The 17,634-nt window shown below is 49.8% G+C and overlaps 2 protein-coding genes across 9 annotated transcripts in view; one reads left to right on the top strand and one right to left on the bottom strand.

The window, feature by feature from the left end:
- The window catches only part of P2rx4 (purinergic receptor P2X 4), a 23,536-nt gene extending 16,744 nt beyond the window's left edge, over positions 1–6,792 (top strand). For 3 of the 5 annotated variants that reach the window (XM_026786885.1, XM_026786889.1, XM_005344444.3), the window contains 7 exons: positions 1,742–1,822; positions 1,925–2,066; positions 2,161–2,297; positions 4,630–4,723; positions 4,820–4,885; positions 5,169–5,264; positions 5,995–6,792. In XM_026786885.1, the coding sequence (XP_026642686.1) occupies positions 1,742–1,822; positions 1,925–2,066; positions 2,161–2,297; positions 4,630–4,723; positions 4,820–4,885; positions 5,169–5,264; positions 5,995–6,021 (643 nt within the window). In that variant the 3' untranslated portion in view covers positions 6,022–6,792. Of the gene's footprint in view, positions 1–1,741; positions 1,823–1,924; positions 2,067–2,160; positions 2,298–4,629; positions 4,724–4,819; positions 4,886–5,092; positions 5,145–5,168; positions 5,265–5,324; positions 5,474–5,994 lie in introns of those variants that run through there. The other 2 variants (XM_026786877.1, XM_026786883.1) reach the window with 2 other exon arrangements.
- A 2,477-nt stretch (positions 6,793–9,269) lies between these two features.
- The window catches only part of Camkk2 (calcium/calmodulin dependent protein kinase kinase 2), a 36,631-nt gene continuing 28,266 nt past the window's right edge, over positions 9,270–17,634 (bottom strand). For 2 of the 4 annotated variants that reach the window (XM_005344439.3, XM_005344441.3), the window contains 3 exons: positions 15,479–15,579; positions 15,020–15,062; positions 9,270–12,313 (listed from right to left, as the gene is read on the bottom strand). In XM_005344439.3, the coding sequence (XP_005344496.1) occupies positions 12,140–12,313; positions 15,020–15,062; positions 15,479–15,579 (318 nt within the window). In that variant the 3' untranslated portion in view covers positions 9,270–12,139. The remainder of the gene's footprint in view (positions 12,314–15,019; positions 15,063–15,478; positions 15,580–17,634) is intronic. The other 2 variants (XM_005344442.3, XM_005344443.3) reach the window with 1 other exon arrangement.

The following is a 17,634-nucleotide window of genomic DNA, read 5'->3' as shown; positions in this document are numbered from 1 at the left end:
CACACAGGCATAACATCTGCATCACACTCAGGAGTGCACACAGGCATAACATCTGCACCACACACAGGTGTGCACACAGGCATAACATCTGCACCACACACAGGTGTGCACACAGGCATAACCTCTGCATCACACAGGTGTACACACAGGCATAACATTTGCATCACACTCAGGCACTGAAAACAGATGTTTCCATTCTTATTTGGTCCCTTCCTTTACATAGAGGAGGAAGCCCTGACTCGGGGTGTCTTGATTATCACTTGCTGATTTGTATTTCTTACATAGAACAAGCCCAAACCACACACTCAAGGCAGACTACAAATTTTTGTTTGTTTTGATTTTTCCTTTTTTTTTTAAAGATTAACATTTTTTTTAGATTTATTTATTTATTATGTCTACAGGGTTCATGCCTGCATGCCAGAAGAAGGCACCAGATCTCATTGTAGATGGTTATGAGCCGTGTGGTTGCTGGGAACTGAACTCAGGACTTCTGAAAGAGCAGCCAATGTTCTTAACCTCTGAGCCATGTCTTCAGCCCTGTTTTGTTTTTTCAAAACAGGGGTTCTCTGCGTAGTCCTGGCTGTCCTGTAATTTGCTCTGTAGACCAGTCTGGCCTTGAACTCACAGAGATCCACCTGCTTATGCCGCCCGAGTGCTGGGACTAAAGGTGTGAGCCACCACCACCAAGCTCAACAACAAGTTTTAACAGCACTGTTTTGGGAATGAATTGTGAGCAACACAATTCTTATGAATGCATACAAACTGCGGTATGTCCATACAATGAAATATTGTTCCACCTTAAAGAACAAAGCCTCGTTCAGACCCTTCTGCCTCAGTCTCTGCAGAGCTGGGATAATAGGTGTGAGCCGACTCCGAAAGCCACCAGTTACCTCACAAATGGACTCAGTTTTAAAATGGCTAATCTTATTTAAATTCCACTCCAATTTTTTTTTTTTAAAGAAAAGAACAATGAGGTAATGGAAAGTACTGTCTGTGGGCTGTGCAGGTTATTGGTGTATGATACAGAAAATGGCAGAAACAGAGACCCTCGTTATAATCCTTTCTTCTTGATAAGGAATGTGGACTTGGAGCTGAAAGAGCTCCAGACCCTCACTTAGCAGCAGCGGTGATGGGCTCAGCTCCCCTCATCGTGGTCCCAGTGGCTTTGCTTCTAAGGCATAGCTGATATGAATGACCCCGTTTATAACTTCAAAGTTCTTGTCTGCCTCAGGGGAGGCCTCCTCCACAGAAGGGCCAGTCCTGCATTTCTGGATTGTCACTGAGAAAAATCCACTCCCGAAATGAGTCCCCTTGGAAACAGACTCACCTCATGTGTCAGCCAAAAGCTGACGTGGCACCCTTCAGAGCCTGCTGGTGGTATGGTTTCCTTTTCAGCAAGGCCAGGATGTACACAGAGGTGAACCCCCTGTGCTCCAACTCATAAACCATCTGTGGAGCATCCGTTCCCCACGAACACCTGAAAAGGCCAACGTGAGGCCAGCAGACGGCTAAGGAATCATGGCGGCCGTGGCCAGCATCCTCCTCAGCAAATGCTCAGGTTCTTCACTGCCCAGTGCCTCGGACCAGGAGTCCCACCTTTTCAGAGGAAGGCTCAGGACTGGTGACCTAGTGCTACACAGAAGAGTAGAAAATGCTAGGCCGTTTCCCCTTCAGAGAGACCTGTTAGAGGGGACGCAGCAGCCGTGTGCATGTATTTACAACCACTACAATTCTTTTCCAGGCCAGCTTTTTTAAATGCCGCGGAAAACTTCACCCTTTTGGTAAAGAACAACATCTGGTACCCCAAGTTTAATTTCAGCAAGTAAGTGGGGTCAGGCGTGCGTGTTCATAAGCCTCTTAAAGAGCTTCTACCTCTCCCTGAGGTCCCTCTCGCTCAGACTTTCTGCTTCCTCCCTGGCTTCAGGAGGAACATTCTCCCCAACGTCACCTCTTCCTACCTCAAGTCGTGCATTTATGACGCTCAAACGGATCCCTTCTGTCCCATATTCCGTCTTGGCAAAATCGTGGAGGATGCAGGGCACAGCTTTCAGGATATGGCAGTTGAGGTAGGGGCTAACATGGCTTTTCACACACCTCCTTGGCCCCAGTGTGGACCCGAGTTCTGAAAGCCTGGCCATGTCTCTCTTGCTTCCCCCACAGGGAGGCATCATGGGCATTCAGGTCAAGTGGGACTGCAACCTGGACAGAGCTGCCTCCCTCTGCCTGCCCAGATACTCCTTCCGGCGCCTCGACACCCGGGACCTGGAGCACAATGTATCCCCTGGCTACAATTTCAGGTACGTGAGCCTGGGCCTTGCCACACACATGTTGGGGTGAAGGGGTGATAGTAGATACCCACGGGACAGGCTGTGTATCACCGGTTCAAGGCAGGAAGGCCAGGTACCTGGCAGGATACTCCCAGAAGGGCCTTGCTCAGGGGATGTCCAGGCCACGAGCGTTCTCCTTACTCTTTCATGCTATAAGCGCTCAGCAGCTAAGAGCACTTGAGGCTCTTCCAGAGGACCAGGGTTTGGTTCCCAACACCTACACAGCAGCTTACAATTGTCACAGCTCCTGATTCAGGGCATCCAACACCCTCTTCTGGCTTCCCTGGGCACAGCATATGCATGATGCATTTATATGTAGGCAAAACACTCATACACATCAGATAAAAATAAAATCTTTTTTGCTTTTAATGTGTTGAGATTTGCAGGGTAGAGAAGCAAGCATCTTAGCCTTCCGAGGGCCGTCTTTTGCCACATCCCTGCTCACTACTGTGAGGAACAAGATGAGCTTGTGAACTCTGTTCAAGGCCAGTGGTCCAGAAATGGTGTTTTAATAACTGATGTTGCCCCAGCATGCAGGGGCTACAGGTGTAACCTGTTGAGAGCCTGTCTCTGCTCAAGCCAGGCATGGTGGCACACGTCTTTAACTCCAGGACCCAGGGGACTGAAGCAGAGGCGCACATTTGAGGCTAGCCTGAGCTGCCTCATGAGGCCCTGGCTCAGTAAAAGAAAACAAAGGGCTGCGCTCGAATTTGCCTGCTGAAAACATCAGCTTCCCTGACTCTAGTAACAAAACTGTATGGTTCAACAGAATTTTATTTTTTGGTAGTTTGAAACCAGAAGTCTAGAATCAAGGTGTCTGCAGGGCTGTGCTGCCCCAAGCTCTGTACCGGATTCTCCTTGGCCTCTTGTCCGTGTGTTGCCACCTCCACGGTCACATGATCTTCCTACCTCTGCACCACGCCTTTTCTCAGGAGGATGACCTTGAACTCCTGACCCCCCCCCCCACCAGCCCAAGTGCTGGGATCAGAGGTGTGCACTACCACACCCACCTTTTTTAGACAGACCAGGAACTTGCTGTGTAGACCAGGCTGGTCTCAAACTCCAGAAACAGAACTGCCTTAGCCTCCTGAGTTCTGGGTTAAAGGCGTGTACCACCACGCCTGGCCCAGCCTCTCTTCCTCTTCTTGAACACTGGATTTAGGGTGGACCGACATCTAGCATGACCTCATTTTAACTAATTATGTCTGCAAAGCCTTCTTTCCAAATAAGGTCACACTTGCAGGCCCTAGGTGGACATGAGCTTGGGAAGGGGGGCACTATAAAATCCAGGACACTTGGGAATCTGATGAGAGGCCTGGGGACACCTTTGCCATTTTCTTAAAGCAGCAAAATCCTGTGTTCATTTAATGTGCTTTTGCTGAATGGGTCTTTAAAAAGGTTGCCCTTTGCCTCCCTCTAGTGGTAATTTGTGGTATCAGATTTGTGTGGGGTTGTAAGAAGGCTTACCCAGACTAGGGCAGGTATTTGAATGCTTGCTTGTTCCATTTCTACTGCTTCACGGTTCTAAGAGAAACGGTTGTGGAGACCTCAAGCTTGAGTTGGAATCCTCGAGCTGATAAGTTGATGGACCCCACAAGACACCCAGCTCCTGGCTTCTGCCAGCACTAACCTCACCCGAGAGTCCCAGGTCTGGACCACAGCATAGAAGCTGTGGATCAGATAAATCCAATCCTGGTAGAATGCTAAGGCTGGGGTCTGGTAGAACAGGCAAGGTTTCTTTTGGAGGTGCTGAAATTCTAAAATTGCCTGTATATTTCAGAACAACTAATTGATCTTTTAAGTTTCCGGAGCTCTGGGATTCCGTAGTTTGGTGGGTGAGTGATGTAACTGTATTTCAGCTCAGGTGTATATGCCAACCCAGCCATATAAACAACAAAAAGACAGATGGTGGCAGGAAGAATCACTGAGGCGTGGCATATCCACCTGGAGCCAAGATCGCGGGCTGAAGCGAATGCCATGGCTGCTTGGCCTTGTGGTCCTGCAGATCCCTGCTGGCTGACGAGCTCTCTGTTGGCAGCCAGGGTCCCCTGGAGAGAGGCAGGTGTCTTGGCTGTGTCAGGAAGGTCATTCAGAGCAAGAGGCGTCTGCCATCCTGTGGGAGATGGCGATGACAGGAGTCACTCTGTCCCTCTGCCACCGGCCTCACATTCGCTGAGGCTGACCAGGGGTGCTTAGTGTGTGCTAAGTCTGCAGAGCAGCTCATTGGCCACGACCAGCTGTGCCCAGGGCCTCGGGTCCCGCCCTAACAGCTTTCTCCCTAACCCACCCTCTCCTCCTTCAGGTTTGCCAAGTACTACAGGGACCTCACTGGCAACGAGCAGCGCACACTCATCAAGGCATATGGCATCCGCTTTGACATCATCGTGTTTGGAAAGGTCGGCCCTCCCTTGAACCCCGCCGGGAGAGGGAGCCTCCCACCAACCCTATTTTCTACCGTCATCCCACTCTGGTTCTCTTCCTGTCTTACGCAGGCTGGGAAGTTTGACATCATCCCTACCATGATCAATGTTGGCTCTGGCTTAGCACTGCTGGGGGTGGTGAGTGGCAAACTGTTCCTTTCGGGAACTGGACCCTTCTTACTAGCAAGGGGCATAGCGAGTGCTGTCCTTCCCTACACCCTCAGACTTGACTGGACACTTCTAGGGGTGAGAGGAAAGAAGCCCTAGGCACCCCACCTCTGGGACCAAGTCCCTTGGCTGGGGTCCAGCCTGATTCAGAGGAATGGAGATGCCTTTCCTCCTCAGCAGGCTAGGTTTCAAAGGAAGGGGTCTACACAGAGCAAGAGCTAAACGCATCCTGGTTCATTCTGTGCTAAACCAGGCGACTGTGCTATGTGACGTCATAGTCCTCTACTGCATGAAGAAAAGATACTACTACCGGGACAAGAAATATAAGTATGTGGAAGACTACGAGCAGGTAGGCAGCTGGGCCGGGCAGGCCATAGGTCTGAGCACCTTGTCTTGTCTCTTGTCCCAGTGGAGAACACCAAGCAAGGTTGGCATTGACCTGTCCACTGACCACCTGTGATAGCATTTACCTCCAGCTTTTCTTCAGATGGACACCTTCTTTAAAACCCAGCTGTTTTTGTTTTTTCAAGACAGGGTTTCTCTGTGTAGCCCTGGCTGTCCTGGAACTTGCTACATAGTCTCAAACTCAGAGTTCCTCCTGCATCTGCCTCCCGAGTGCTGGGATTACAGGCATGTGCTACCACTGCTGGCTAACCCAGCTTTATTTATTTATTTATTTATTTATTTTCTTTTTGGTTTTTCGAGACAGGGTTTCTCTGTGGCTTTGGAGCCTGTCCTGGAACTAGCTCTGTAGACCAGGCTGGTCTCGAACTCACAGAGATCCGCCTGCCTCTGCCTCCCGAGTGCTAGGATTAAAGGCGTGCGCCACCATCGCCCGGCCCCAGCTTTATTTTTAATAGTCACACCTGGATTGTGGTAACAGCTGGTAGGACAGTATCTGTATCAACATGGTACATTCATTTTGTGAGACCTTCCAGAACCAACTTGAGGCCTCTCCATTGTTAAAATCCTTCCAGAACCCCTCAAGGGAAAGCACCAGCTCCTCCTGGCCCTGGTGGCTGGGTAAATCCTGGTGGCAGCACATGCTGGGTAGTTACGTGTTTACCCCCTCCCTGTAGGGTCTCGCGGGCGAGATGGACCAGTGATGCCCGACCCTCCACTTCAGCCCCGCACAGCCCTCATCAAAGCAGTGACGTGAGAAGGGAGAAACGGCTGTCGCATCACTCGAGAGAAAGTTCCAGAGTTTAACTATGCTCCTCCACTCCTCCACACTCAGGGCTGCCTAGTGGGTCTTGTATCATTTTGGTTTTGTTGTTTTTGAGCTCAGCTGGGTTTCAGGCTCAGGATCTTTCTGCCCCAGCCCTCAAGAGTGCTGGGATTACAGAGGTACTTCACAGTACCATTCTCCTTATGGGTTTTGGCATTTTTAAAAATCTTTTACAGTTTCACTGTATGTACCTCAGGTTGGCCTCAAACTCAAGACATTCCTGTACCCTCTTCAGCCTTTTCACCTCGCCTTTTGTTGTGTGTGTGTGGAGGGGGGTCATTTGCTCACTGCACACAGCCGACTCCTGGTATGGTGTTGGCTGGGTCACCTGTTGTTTATGTATATGAGCATACTGAGGAACTACAACAGTCAGAGAGCAGACACACTGCTGTGACTTCTGAGGCTGCCATCTTCTCCGGCGTTTCCAGGACTGGCTCCCTTGGAAGTTCCGGTCCTCCGAGGCACAGCAGCTTTGTCCAAGCACTTTATAAGGGAGGGGGTTCTCCAGGTGTCGCTGGCAGGCCTGGGGCACAGCTCCTCTTCCCTGTAACTAGACACTGTCCCTTGTGACAAAGGCAGAGTTGGCTTTCCCTTTCAGAAGGGCTCTGTTGAAATGATTGAGAACCAAACATTAAATGACATTCCAATCCTTGTCTGTGTGGTCTCTTGGCTTGGGAGCTGGAGCGCTCCTTCCATCATGAAAGTTGTCAACATCCAAATGGAGTCCCCAAACAAGAAGGAGCTGGAGCAGCAGATCCTCACGTGGTCCCGATAGTAAGATCATGCCTATGCACAACCTTGCTGCAAAGGTCACTTCAGGAGCAGCTAGAGTTCCTGATCACCTTCTGGTCACTGCCCACTTGTGGTTTGTAACAGCCCTGGCGGTCCCCACATTTGCCACCTCTATCCTGCCCTGGCTCACAGAGCACTTACACGCCCCGCACTCTTCCACCGTCTCTGAGTAAACAGATTTCTTTGGGGACCCCACTTTCCAGTGATATCTGTGACAACCTTCACAGTAAATTCTGTGGGCCAGCTGCCGTGCTCAGGAGAGGGCTCAGCTTGCTTCTGGCGGGAGGTTTTGGTTTCGTGGTGTTAGGAACTAGACTCTGGGTCTTGCACATGCTCCAGCCCCAGACTTGCTCCTGGGACTTCAGCATTTTCCCCCTAATATACCTAGAAGCCTACCAGCTGTGGTCCTCACTAGGTTGTTCCCACAGAACATATGTGATGTTTTTCCATAGCTGCTATCTTCATATGAAACAGCTACTATCGTTATAAAAAGGGGCTGCTGGTCTACAGGTAACAGTTTCAGGCCGTGGCTTATCCCTTCCCCCTCAGTAGTTTCTCCAGGACCACCTGCGTCTGCTCCTACAGGTACAAACTGGTGGGTACAAACTGATGCCGTTGCTGGCCTGCAGTTTCACATTATCATACTGGCTCAATTCTGAACTATGAAAAGTGGCTCCCCTTTGCCATTAGTCAGTTCATTTCAGGAGTACAATAGATTAGGAATGTTGTTTCTTCTCGGTTCATCGCCAGCCTGGGTTTTTGCTTTGAGTAGGTATGTGGCAAGGAGGGAGAAACAAGATTTATGAAATGGTATTAGCAAAACTCTGGTTTGTGTGGCTTTTCCCCCTAGTGTTCACATCAAGCTTGAAGGGTGGTTAAGAGCCTTTGCTGCTCTTGCAGAGGACTCGAGTTCAGTTTCCAGCACCCACATCAGGAGGGTCATGAAGGATTGTAACTGAAGATCTAGGGGATCTGACATCAGCCTCTTGCCTTTACAGGCAACCACATGACATGTGTACACACATACACACACACAAATGAGTTCTTGTGGGTGGTGGCAGATCTTTGTGAGTTCAAGGCCAGCCTGGTCTACAAGAGCTACTTCCAGGACAGGCTCCAAAACCACAGAGAAACCCTGTCTCAAAAAACAAAAATAAAAAACAAAAAAGAAAGAATGAGTTCTTAGGTGCTACTTAAACACAGATCTTACGGACCTGGAAGGTTTAGGGCTGCTGCCACAGAGTATGTCTGCCAAAAGTCACGTTTTGGAAACTGGATCTCTGATGAGACAGGATGTGGAGACCTCTCGGAGCACTCTTCCTTCCCAAGTGCCTATCAGAAGGCTTGACAGAGGCAATCTCATCTTCGTGGTCATCCTGGAGAAGTCGGCAGCCCTCACCAGACCCAGAATCTGCTGGAATGGTGACTGTGGACTTCCCCACCACCAGAAATTGGGAGATTTCTATTTGCAAATGCCCAGTTTGGGGCACTCTGCTCCAGTAACACCGTCAGAGGAAGACAGATGCTCTGTTCACTGTTGCAAAGGCTACAAGTGATGACGCCTCCTCGGGGTAGGGAGAGAGAGTGGATGTCTGGGACACCGTTCATGTCACTCACCTGGGTCACCTTGCATTCGTCTGCGTCTCTACTCACTGGCACACCCTGTGCTACCTCTTCAGTGGGAGCTGGTGACAGGATCCTTCACTCTTACACACACGAGTGGGCTTCCAGGACTCCCTGAAGCCTGCACAGTGATGAACCCCAAGGAACGGCTTTTCCACAGCCTCGCATTCTCAGTGGCATTTTTTGAACAGGAACCTTCTCGAGTCTGAAGAGCCTCTATGTCTTACTTATAGATAGAATCTCACTATGCAGCCTAGCCTGGCCTTGAACTTGGTATCCTCCTGCCTCAGCCTCCCGAGTCTGTGCCTGACAACAGCCCGTTTCTGTAGTTTGGTACTGGACTTTTTTGAAAGTCAAGTTCAAAGCCAGGAAAACAATGTCCAGCCACAGAACATGTCTCATGCGATGTGCTCCACCTGTCCAACCTCCCAGAATGCCACCCTTAGCTCCACACTCAGACCTGCAGAGCAGTTTACAGGGGACCCAGGAATACGCATTCTGCCCTGCTTCCAAGAACTCTGCGTACAGTTGGTCTACAAATCACACTGATTGGTGACACCTTAGGCTATGCCTACATCAGGGGATCTGCCAGCTGTGTGAACTGCGATTTGGGCATCTGACTCACTGTCCGCCTAAGGGAAGGAATACCAATATAAGCAGAAACATCACAAAAGGACAGTTACTGACAGAAGAACCCCAGGAGGCCCAGGCTTTGCACCATTTTGCTGTCTGTTTATTTCAAGTTTACAGAGAAGCTTAATCACCTGTGGGCAAACAACTTATCTTTTCTCTTCAGATCATGTACTTGTAAGTGATAAATACACAGTATTTAACTCTGTACACCCGATAAAAGGAAATGCATAGTAGAGAGGGTCCGGGGCAATCAAACAGAAGCAGAGGCCATCAGTCACCTAACGGAAAAGTTCAAAGTCCCATGACACTCAGCTCACGAAGCTGGAGAAGAGGGGACCAGCAATCTTCCCTAGCACCTTGGGAGCAATGGAGGCTCTGGCTCTGCACTGGCAATGTAAAGACGCCCTCGGGAAGATGGGCGAGGGCACGGGCCTAACCTGGTGTCAACTGGTATAGATGTTCTCATTCTAAAAAGGGTCGGGGACAAGAGCTCTGTCCCTGGAAAGGCCAGACCAGTAGGGAACTGGCCTCTGTAGCCCTAAGTGATGAGGGGCTCTGTAAGGTGTCTGGGGGCCACTGGTAGCCTGTGGGATGTATCGGGGAGGCAGAAAAGACAGAGAAAAAGAGAGGGGGACTTGTGCTTCCTTCAAGGCGTAGGTGCGGGCCAGGGTTGCCTATATATTAATCATGGATGAACCAGCACAGAAGGAACTGTAGGCATTGTATCTGCCCACACGAAAGTTGCTGAGGCAGCCTGACAATGCTTTTGAAAACAATGTTTGTGCTCTAATGCTCGGTCACGGCCAGACCTTTCTTACACTTTCCACGGCAGGCAGCGAGGCAGGATGGGAGCGAGGGGGACGCTCCTTTCCACGGCTTTCTTTGGTGTTTCAGTGTTTAAGAAAAAAGTTACCCAATGTGGACCTCTCAACCCCGGTGCTGCCTGGACGGCTGGCAACCCTTTTCAGACATCTCGGATGGAAAGCTCCCTGGCGGGGAGAAAGGGCACTGCCCAGCAGGGCTGTGTAAACATAAGAATAGTTCTACAGAGCTCCACACAGTGCCTGTCCTCCCAGGCGGGCCACTACGCCGAACCAGAGTCCAGGCAGACAGGCTGGGACTGAGCCTCAGGGCCTGTTAGCTTTAACTACCACAAGGTGCTTATTGCAAACTAGCTGAACCCCATCTGTGGCCAGAAGGGTTAAAGCTACTGGGTTAGTTCTCCTTATATTTAAAAGAGGGAAACTGATAGAAAGTCCTTGGTCACAGAGACAATGCAAGCAGGTGAGAGGGTCAGCCCACACACACGCACACGCACACGCACACACACACACACACACACACACACACATTGGAGTCTTTGCTCTAATTCTAATTGCTTATGTGACAGCAAGAAAGGCCTGGCAAAACTACAGTCAAGAGCTTTAGAAACCCTCTGGACGTCAGGAACGCCTGGGCTCACTCCCGCCTCTGCAGGAAGACCTGCACAGAGGCTCACCAGGCGGAGACTCCCAAAAAGCAGTTTTCTGAGCCCGGTTACTGACGAGACAATCATTACCAGATCGTTCCAAAACATGAAAAGCAGAGTCTGGAAGGCCCCTTAAATTTCATGTCTTCCTCTGCAGCCCTGGGTACTCACCTAAACCTTTATCAAACTTCCAATATTGGCTGGAAGTCAAGAAGGTCCACGTTTACTCTCTGGCTACCAAGGAATAAAAAGAAGGTCCTTTGCCCTGAGGAACGTTCTGGGTTTTGACGCTTTTCTGTACAATGGCACCCTCATGTCACTGTGTGGGTCACACTAAAGCTCTGATCCTAAGGACAGCCATTTGTGCCTAAGCTGAGTGACAGCACTGCCCACAGGAAAGTGATGTTTCCTTGACTATCAACCAGACAGTATTTAAGACGGAAGAAACCTTACAGTCTCTAGAACAAACAGGTAACAAACAAGCAAAGCCGCTAATATACAGGCACAGGTTTCATTGACGCTCAATCCCCATCACACAATGGCATAGCGGAAGGTGACAGACCCTGGAAGCTCCAATATGTACCTTGTGGATGTCTTCAGAGTCCAGGCTAGAGACGTGGGAACATCTGCCAAGTCTAAGCCATGTAACATACATGAAAGTGCAGGCTTTCATTGAGGTCTTTGCCAATTTACAGAGAAAATGAGCTTAGCTGATGACCTCAGAAACGCACCGTGAGCAGCTAACGTGAAGCCTTTGCCACCACAGCTGCCGAGTGCTCTTTCAGGGTCGCAGAGCCCCCTCGAGTACTTCAACCGCAAGCCCTTTTAGTTTTCCTGACTAGAGTTTTACCCATTAAAAAAAAAAAAAACTTAAAAAGTCTCCATTACAAATAAATTACACTGAAGTTCCCCGCAGCTCCTGAGGGCTAGCCCTGTTCTTCCATAGTCCTGGAAGGGTCACGCTGAACCTTCCACTCCCTCAAGTGCCGCCCCAGCCAGCAGGAGTTTCTCCACCTGATTCTCCAAGCAGCTCAAACCCCACACACATTCACTTGGTACATCCAACATGGTTCTGAATTAACAATGAAGGGTTTTTGTTTTGGCATAAAATGTTTTAAAAAGCAACTGTCCCCAAATGCATGTTGGTCTGGGTTTGCAACTCCTCACCCGCCGGTCCGGCCAGCCAGCAGCCAAAGTCGACGTCATGGAGTCATGTCCTTTTTTTTTTCTTTGTCCCCTTAGACAACAAAGGAAAAAAAAAAGAAAGAAAAACCACATACACACACAAACATACACGCACACACGCACACCCCAAAAATTTCCAAACAAACAAACAAACAACCCGGATAACCAGAGATGACAGTCAAGGCTCTACACACGTGCTTGGTTTCCGTAGGACATGCTGCTATGGAAACGCAGGGTGCAGCAGACCCGTGCAGGGCCACACAGCCAGGCATGCGAGGTCGGGTGATCCAGGCAGTTACTCCAGCTCCATCGCCGCCTCCTCAGGCTGCAGTGGAGGCATGCGTGGTGGGGAGCTGGGGGCCGGAGCTCCCCAACTTTCCACGCAGGGACCACCTTTCACAAGAGTACTTCCTCCTCCCCCACAGGGGCTGGCTCGGGGCCCCGTAGGCTGTCTTCGCTGCCTTGTTTCCTGCTCACCGAACAGAAAATCAGCATTAAGACTTGGAGAAATGATGGCGGAGCCCTGGCCTGTCTCCCACCTTTGCAGGTCTCTGCCCTTGGGGGTCACATCCGCTCTTTTAGATGAGCTCCCCATTTCTACTGGCTCACTTAAATATCTCAAAGCCGACTTTACCTCCCCTGTAAATGGAGGAGCAAGATTTACCCCAAAGAGCAAAGAACTATAAAACTGGTACCAAACTACTTATGACACCCCATTCATGGCAGGGTCCTACAGCGGGGCGTGTTCCCTGATGTCTCATCTTTACACTCTAGGCTAGAAGTGCCTACAGGACAGACACTGTGACCCTTTTTCTCAGTCACTCCACAGTTAGCTGCTGGGGCAGTGCCAGGGCCTGTATGAACTGGTCTGTCACATTAGCCTTTAGGAAAAGCCCGCAACACCCAGTCCATCCTCATCACCTACTCCCTTCTCAGAAGAACCCCTCACAGCCCCCTAGACCTGCATGGAGGCCAGCAGGGATGGAGTTTCAGCAGATGGAAGGGGGTTCCGAGGAGGGGACCTGGCCCCAGGCTTTTTTCTAGCAGAGCCCCCCTTGTAGGAAAAGTTGCTGGCCTTGCCACTCAGGGCTGGTCTAACTCTCAACAATGATCTCTGTGCTCTACCCAAACAGGGGCCTCTGTTCCTGCATAGGGAAGGTAAACTGTGGTGTCCCTGTGTCCCTAAGGAAGAAACACATGTCTGAGAATTACATTATCTGCCCTTTTATTTTTATATTCCAGAGGTGAGGGTCCTGGGAAGGATGCCTGCCCTCAAAGCTGCCAACTGCTGCAGGCCGGGTCTCGCTGCAGCCAGACCTCGGCTCAGGATCTTCCACAAGTTAGTTCTACAAATGCCCAGCCCTGGCAGGTAGCCCAGGGTGATGCTGTGTCTGCTGATTGGGGAACGAAGGAGCAATACAGTACTGAGCAGTCTTAGTCTGCTGGTACCACGCCATTCTGATCTCAATGGAAAACGAACCAACAACAACAACAAAAAAAAAAACGTAAAACAAATTTTGCTCAGAGTCAGGAGGCAGCCTTGGTTTTGGCCTTACCAGAGAGAAAAGACAAGGCCCATGAAAGGCTCTATTTCTCATAACACAAGGGTGATGCTACAGGTCATCTGGGACAAGGCAGCCACCTGTTCTAATGCTAATCTGGACACCTCCCTGGCTCTCAGCTCAAAAAACACTATTCCCAAACAGCAGGTGTTCTTCTACTTCACACAAGCCCCTGGCTCCTAGGATACAGGTGGCCAATGAACATCCTCATATAAACCAACACCCAATGAGGAGAAAATAGTTCTTGCCTACAACGTTCACAGCAGGCTCATTCATTTGTGACAACCAAGAGAGAAACACCTTCCACCAATGGACCAAATATTACTCTCCACATAAATACTACTCGGTTATGGAAAGGAAGGAAGTACTGACACTTGCTGCACTGTGGATGGCCCTGGAAACAGGCTGCTGACAGAGAGAAGGCAGACATAAAAGCCACATACTGTATTATTATCCCACTTACAAAACCCTCCAGCATGGACAAATCGGTAGAAAACTGAACGTGCCTCAGTGGACGCTGGACACCGAGAGGTGTGAGTGGAGACAGCTCAGAGGAGGAAGGGCTACATAAGTGACTGTATTGCAGTTTACAATGATGAGCTATGGGGTGTTAGTTATCTTATAGCAAAATTGAGCTTTTCATTTGTTTGCAGTGCTGGGGATGATGGAACGCATGGCGTTGTGCACGCTAGGTGAGTACTCTACTGAAGAGCTCCAGCCCCACCTTTGATAAAGCTATTGCGTGTGCATGTGCATGTTCACGAATGTACAGAGCCAGAGGTCAACTTCAGGCATTTCCTCAGGTACCATCCACTTCGCTTTTGGAGCTAGGCTGACTAAAACGTCAGCTCTAGGGATCTGCCTGTCTCCACCTTCCCAGAAAACTCATGCTACCGCACCTGGATTTTACATGGGTTCTGGGGGATTGAACTCAAGTCCTCAAGCTTGTGTGGAAAACACTCTAACAACTTAACGATCTCCCTGTCTCCAATAAAGTTACTTTTAACAAGAGAAGTGGCTGACAGGGGCTCCCAATAGAGTCAGGCAGCCTCATCAGGGTCAGTGTCCTGAAGGAGGCACTTGGAAAAGGTTTACCAAATGGGTCCACCCAGCAAAAGTGTTCATCTGCTCTGGAAGTTGTAGGTTAACGCTGCCTGATAGATATGCAGGCAGGTAGGAGAAAGCTCTGATCTGGCTAAGGTCACAGACAGATGGATTTAGTTCTAGGATTTAACCCACCGGAGCTGCAGAGAGAGCCCTAGTGAAGAGCAGAGTGCAGCAGGCCTGCTGTGTGCACACTTAGAGCACAGCCCCGGGCCACAGTAGACCTTCAATGCCATCGATGTGCACAGCTATGCAGCTATCCAGTTGGGCCTGAAGACCTGGGTAAGTTTATAGGCATTCCAGGTGGAGCGCCATGCACCGCAGCCCAGCCCACATGCATGGCACGCCATGGGACCCAAGCCCCTAGATGCCCCTTATATTAAGCCTAGAGGCCTTGGGTAAACCAGGCACAGCAGCTCAGGCTGAAGGCACATCTGCCTGGTGGAGATGCCCGCCCCCAGGCCCCAGCGAAGGGGAGGCGATGGCACAGGCAGGCAGACAGGCATTACCTTGGGCTCAGACAAGGGCTCCCATTCCCTGGTTGGTTTTTTGCTGGAATTGCCGGAAGGGAAAAGGGAAGTAAGACAGGACCCTGGGGATGCCCCCACACCCCAGCATCTGACACACAGAACCTATACCCAGGGTAGTCTGTGTGAGCAGGTGAATGGACACATGTTCACACAGAAAGTCCCAGAGTGAGACCATGTGACTCATCAATCAGAATACTCATGTTTCCGGGGCCACAGACTGCTGGAACCCAGAACGCCCCAGTGAAAGAGCCAGTTCTCAGAGGAGGTGGAAGCTTCGGGGTATGTGCACTGCCAACAGGTGGACGCTGGCTGAGCTAAGGAGGCTGTAAGAGCAAAGCCAGGGCCTACTGACATCCCCAGTGTGTCTCTCCTGGGATGGCCCAGACCTAGCTTCTAGTCTCCCTCCCCAGGACTGGAGGGAAGGTGGGGGTCACTCACGTGAGCAGGTTTCCAGGTGCTGACAAGGAACGTTCCTCCCGCCGGCTGCCCTCAAATGGGTTCCCGAAAGAGCGTTTCCGAATCATGGTCTTCACTAGGATCTGAGGAGAGAGAAGGAAGAGGGGGTGGTGATGGCTGGGCCACAGGAGGTTCCATGCACCCTCTTCTCTTTGGCCCCTGCCAGCTCCCAGGGCTCATGACTCTTGCAGGCCCTTCCTACACAGGAGCCACCAGTCAGAGCCACCCTGAGCCTAGGGGCAGCTAACTTACTGGAGCCCGTTCCCTGGCTGCCCTAAGGTCCAGGCTCAGATAGTGGCTTGTTGTGATCCAGTTCCCAGCCTACCCAGGCCCAAGACCCTGTGTTCCCAGAGAGCTGGCTATGTGTCCCTTAGCCATCGCTGAAAGTCACATGAGGTCATCCTACTCTATCCCACAAGAAACAAGCTACTTTATATCACAATTCTCAGGGAAGAGATGATGTGTTTTCAAGATTGAGAGTGAATTCACACAAGATAAACTCACCATTTTAAGAGTCCAGAGCTACCAAAGCTATGGATGCTCAAGCCTCTTATAGAAAGGAGTTCAGTATTTGTAAATAATGTCTGCATATTCTCCAATGTACTTGAAACCACCTTGAGCTAATTTAGAACACAGAAGATAATATAAACACTTTGTCGATCGCTAGAGCTAATCACTTAGAGCATGACAAGTCAGGTTTACGTGTCTGGTGTCCTTTTTCATATTTTTGATCGGCGGTTAGCTGAATTTATAGATGTGGAAACCAACTGTATATACTGAGTGGTTTTTAGTATATTCACATCACCTTAATCCAGTTTCAGTAGTCATTCCGAACCGAATCCTTCCCCACACAGCCCTTAGCAACTACGAATCTTCCTGTCTGTCTGTGTGTGTATACACACACACACACACACACACACACACACACACACACACATACATACACACCTATTCTGAGCATTTCCTATATACAGAACCAACTGCTACTAGCCTTTGTTGTCTAATTGTTTTTAAATTTTTTATTTTATGTATATGAACGATTTCCTGTATGTATGTATGTATGTATGTATGTATGTATGTATGTATGTATGTGCACTGTCTACATGCCTGAAGGTGAGAAGTTACAGATAGATATAAACTGCACATGTGTGCTGGGTGCTTTGCTAGAGCAGTGAGTATTCCTAGCCATCTCTCCAGACCCTAAAAGAGTTTCTTTTGTTGTTGTTGTTTTGTTTTATTTTGTTTTTTGAGACAGGGTTTCTCTGTGTAACAGCCCTAGCTGTCCTGGAACGAGATCTTGTAGACCAGGCTGGCCTTGACTCACAAAGATCCACCTGTTTCTGCCTCCAGAGTGCTGGGATTAAAGGCAAGCACTACCACAGCCTGGTTTGTTTTGTTTTTAAATATTTCCAATGTATAGAGACCAGAAGAGGGTGGTGGATCCCCTGGAACAAGAGTTACTGACAGTTGTGAGCCGCTATACAGGTGTAGATGGCTGAGCCATCTTTCCAGCCCCTAAGAAGGTTTTCAGACTTTTTATTTGTGGTGTGTGTAGGTGCAGGGTGCACATGTGTGGTGTGTAGATGTGGGGTGCACGTATGGTGTGTAGATGTGGGGTGCACATGTGTGGTGTGTAGATGTAGGGTACACATGTGTGGTGTGTAGGTGTATATGGTGCACATGTGTGGTGTGTAGGTGTATATGGTGCACATGTTGGTGTGTAGGTACACATGTGTGGTGTGTAGGTGTAGGGTGCACATGTGTGGTGTGTAGGTGTAGAGTGCACATGTGTGGTGTGTAGGTGTATATGGTGCACATATGTGGTGTGTAGATGTAGGGTGCACATGTGTGGTGTGTAGATGTAGGGTGCACATGTGTGGTGTGTAGGTGTAGGGTGCACATGTGTTGTGTGTAGGTGCACATGTGTGGTGTGTAGGTGTAGGGTGCACATGTGTAGTGTGTAGGTGTATATGGTGCACATGTGTGGTGTATAGATGTATGGTGCACATGTTGGTGTGTAGGTGTAGGGTGCACATGTGTGGTGTGTGTAGGTGTAGGGTGCACATGTGTGGTGTGTAGGTGTAGGGTGCACATGTGTGGTGTGTAGGTATAGGGTGCACATGTGTGGTGTGTAGGTG

This window comes from Microtus ochrogaster, chromosome 2, assembly GCF_000317375.1.
Source record: "Microtus ochrogaster isolate Prairie Vole_2 chromosome 2, MicOch1.0, whole genome shotgun sequence".
NCBI lineage: Eukaryota > Metazoa > Chordata > Mammalia > Rodentia > Cricetidae > Microtus > Microtus ochrogaster.
This window is presented reverse-complemented; position numbering and strand designations above follow the sequence as displayed.